At 46.7% G+C, this 4,222-nt stretch overlaps 1 protein-coding gene across 1 annotated transcript; it reads right to left on the bottom strand.

The window, feature by feature from the left end:
- Nucleotides 1-1,062: 1,062 nt before the first annotated feature.
- On the bottom strand, nt 1,063-3,386 carry LOC131239801 (ARM REPEAT PROTEIN INTERACTING WITH ABF2). Its single transcript, XM_058237673.1, has one exon. It carries the CDS (start codon nt 3,241-3,243, stop codon nt 1,357-1,359), a length of 1,887 nt encoding a protein of 628 aa, XP_058093656.1. The 5' UTR covers nt 3,244-3,386; the 3' UTR covers nt 1,063-1,356.
- Between the last annotated feature and the right edge of the window lie 836 nt (nt 3,387-4,222).

The raw sequence follows: 4,222 nt of genomic DNA, 5'->3' as shown, positions 1-4,222 counted from the left end.
AACCACTTTCTTCTTTGTCCCTTTAATGTAATCCAATATTCCCCAAATGTATTCATCACTCCTGTCATTAAACATCTGTCAAAAATTAATCACATTCCCTTCATTGAAGGTCTAAAAGATATGTGCAATTAGACAAAAACAAGAAACTAAGGGTTCATTTGGATGCCTATAAAATCCTTTAATTGTAAGGGATTTACCAGTAAAGACATTAGATGGGCTGTTTGGATGCCTATAATTGCCCGTAAATCCTTTACAGGCTGTAAACACTTTACAGGTTACAAGGGCTTTTAGAATCCTGGCATTTTGTAGTGTTTCGGATTACAGATACTCTGATTACAGGACCAACAGTCTTCTTTTTTTTCTTTTTTCTTTTTTCTTCGAGAGAGGTCGATCAAAAACTTTAGTGGCCCACAAGAAGTTTTTAATAGTCAATCACCACTTTTTTCCTGTGGTGTGGTGTGGTCCACCTATAAACACTTTACAACTTAAAGCTAAACAAGATAGACTGTAAACACCTTTTACACCTGAAAAGAGTTTCAGGTATGAAGTTTATACATCTTAAAAATTTTATAGGCATCCAAACAACCCCTAAAAAGAATTCCATAAAAATTCATGAACAGCTAAGCTCACTTCAACAAAACAAAAGGAAAGAAAACTTTTTAGCATACAGATGGGGAATACATAATCACAAAATAAAGAATACCTGTTTGTGACTTAGGAGGACGAGGGTAAATCAATTTGTTGGTGCTCTAGGCAACACAGACTTCAAACCAACCAGAACCTATCGATCTTGAAAAGAATTCTGCCTAAACTGAATTGGGCAGCAAAAAAGTGTAAAGGCACTAACACACAGATACTGAAATCAGTACAAATACTAGTGCAGACAGCTTTAAAAAAAATACTTTGTTGAATAATCTGCAAGCGACTACCCAGAAGTCTTTAGTGGGAAAGCCAGCCAACCCATTTGATATGGAACTGTTTTGCTGACCATACAAAAAAGAAGAGAAGAATAAGAAGAAGAAGAAAGAAAAGAAGAACTCTTTGAAATGGAGAAGACACATAGGCAGAAAAAATTCAATAAATTTCCATGAAGACAAGAAAAAATCTAAATGTGTGGGACTAAGAAGAATATTTACATCCTCCAATCATTCATCTTTGTTTTGAATTACAAAACCATGCATTCATCCACCCTCCCATTGAGGCTCCAAGACTGATTATGCACATTGCCTCCTTCCGATCATTTCAGGCTCATTGAGTGAATACAATCTGAAATAGCCAGTAATAATTGGCTGATTCTGCATGGCGAAGAGAAAGACAGATATTCCACACAGCACGAACAGCTAAGAGCACTGGCATTCATGTGGCATATGATTCTCTGTTGGGATGTGCTCCCGCCTGATAGAGCTCGAGGTGGTAAATGGCCTTCGGAAGCAGTTCTTTCAAGGAAGGATGCTGAACCGACGAGGAACGGCCTGCCAGCTCCAGAGCAGTCAACGCCCTTGCATGTTCCAGCTCTTTGCTGTTGCCCACATGCAATGCCAGGTAACATAGGAGAATCAGTGCATGCACCTTCACCTTTTCATTAGACCTCAGCAGTCTCATGAGAGGAGGGACCCCGTCGAACTCAATGATTGCCTTGGAATGCTCTCCACAGAGGAAATTCTCCGGACTGGAAAACTTCCCCAAGGCAACGGCAGCTTCCATAGCCACCTCTGCATCTATATTGCTGAGCTGTTGAACAAGCGGCCTGATGACTCGGGTCTCTCTTGCTGGGAATGTGCGAGCCAATGACCCAATCGATTTGATGGCAGCAATTTGCATTGCTGGACTGCTACCAACCTCGTGAATCACCCGGAGGAGCTGATCAACGACCGCCTTGGCGGGGATGGAATTCGTCTTGAACGCCGCGCGCCGGAGGTCAGCATTGGATTCTGCCACGGCTGCAATTTCCATCACCGTCATCAAGCAATTGAAACGCAGCTTCCCGTGTTCCATTTCAATGATCTTGGCCAAGCAGAGGAGCCCTTTGGTCTCGGTTATCCGACGGCTGTTGGACACGCTGCCCTTGGCAAGCATCCAAAGGGCCTCAGCGCAGGTGATCTTGAGCTCAAGCTTCACCTCAGGGTTCTCCTGCTCCCTGTCTCTCCGGTGGTGGTCCCTCCCACGACTGCTTCCCTCAGAGGAATGCAGGGAATTCGAATGGTGATTATGCAATCGAGCAGCCATGGCCATCTCCTTGTTGATCTGGACCAGCGAATGGATGCTGGTGGGCTGCTTGGAGGCAGTAGCGGCAGCATTCTTGGGATCTTCCAACACAAGGTCAATAGAAAGGAGAGAGACAAGGGGACGGATCGCGTTCTCCCTCGCAAACTCCTCCCGGGAAGCAGGGTCTTGGTCCGCCATCCTCGCCATGAGGGACGCCACTTGAATCTGCACCCTTGCGGGGGATTCACTGAGCACATGGACAACGATGGGGATGGCGAGAGCCACAGCTATCTGACGCACCCGCTCACAGTCGGTGGCGAGGTTGGTGAGGGCAGTAGCGGCAGCAACCTGAGCATCAGGGGAAGCGGACTCCTTCAAGAGCTTGAGGAGGGGCGGGATGCCGCCCTCCTCGATGATGATCTTCTTGTTGCGGTCGTTGTCTTGGGCGAGGGAGGCGAGGGCATTAGCGGCCTCGATGCGGTCAGGGAGAGTGGACCCCATCTGGATGACTGCCACGTAGCTCCAAACCCAGGAGAGTATAGGGTCGATGCTGGCGATGGGGGGGAGACTGAGGACGATGCTGCAGCCACCGCCGTCCTCGGAATCGAAGACGCTGAGGAGCCAGCGCATGTCGCCGAGGGAGGCATCAAGGAGGTTGAGGGCCTTGCGGAAGTCGGTGGTACTGGTGATAGTCACGACGCGTCGGAGGACGCCGCTGTGCCTGCACTTGCGGACGAGAGTGAGGGCCCGTTCCAGATTCTTGACGGCCTCCGAGACGATGCGGCGGATTGGACGATCGTAGATTGAAGAAGATAAAGACGAGGACGAAGACGTTGACGATGTCGTGGACGATGAGGTGGAGAGGCACGCGACGTTTCGGAGCATCTGGCTCAAGCGTTCCACACGCTTGCCGACTTCGGAGCATTCCTGCTTGAAAGACTCGGATTCCTCCGCGGCTTTCCGGGTGCGCTCCGACAGCAGAATCGAGTAGTTCAACTCCTCTTCAATGTTCTTCTCTTCCCGCACCACCATCGCCATCGTTGCTGCTCTTCTTCCTCTTCCTCAATTTATCTAGTCTTCTCTTCTTCCTCTTCCTCAATTTATCAAGTCTTCTCGATCATCGGTCCTTGGTCGCTAGTTTGCTAGTTATTCCTCGTCTCTCTCGACTTTTCTTCCCCCTTTCCTACTAGCTCTGTTTTTCCCCTTCCTTTTTCCATACCAAATCCTTATCGAGAGGGGACTAGGTCTTACCCAGGTAAGACGCTAGTGGGGCGCGGCTTCGATGGATCTCGGGCGGGTGGATGGGGCCAACATGATGCATGTGCCTTTTATCCACGCCATCCATCGGCTTTGACGTTTCATTGCAGGTGATTATCCTAAAAATTAAATAGATCCAAATCTAAGGTGGACCACATAACAGGTAGCCATGGTGGTTGACCATTGAAAACTTGTTATGAGCTAACAAAGTTTTTAATTAAGCTGAAATTTGTGTGATCGTTTTTAATCAAGCTGAAATTTGTGTAGTCGTTTCATCCAGGTCTTTGTGACCTTATTAACAAGATAGATGGAATATTAACATTTTGGTACATTCCAATAAGTTTTTAATGGTAATTATTAAATTAGCGCTATTTCTTATGATGTGGACCACCTAAGATTCGGATGTAGTTCATTTTTGAGACCATGACCTAAAAATTAGCTATAAAAACATATGAAGGAAGTGAATGTAAGTCAAATGCATTAAAGTAGGCCCCACAGGACCACCTACCACGGTTCGTCCGGGTATCACCGAAGAAGCGCCCTGTAGAGAGTGTTTCCCTGACCGTGGAACCCACCTTGATGTATTTGTTGTAGATCTGCACCATCCATCCCTTGTTTTGTCCCATTTAAGGGGTAGCAGGGGCTTAATTCCCACTATTAAAAACTTTGTGGCATAAAAGTAACTAATATTTGTGTCCGTGTGTCCTAATCTGAAGGATAAATAGGCATTAAAGGGCCTTACGACCTTCTGAATGATAGG

The sequence above is a fragment of the Magnolia sinica genome, chromosome 3 (genome assembly GCF_029962835.1).
Source record: "Magnolia sinica isolate HGM2019 chromosome 3, MsV1, whole genome shotgun sequence".
Lineage (NCBI taxonomy): Eukaryota > Viridiplantae > Streptophyta > Magnoliopsida > Magnoliales > Magnoliaceae > Magnolia > Magnolia sinica.
The sequence above is the reverse complement of the archived record's forward strand: the minus strand, read 5'-3'. Positions and strand labels throughout refer to the sequence as shown.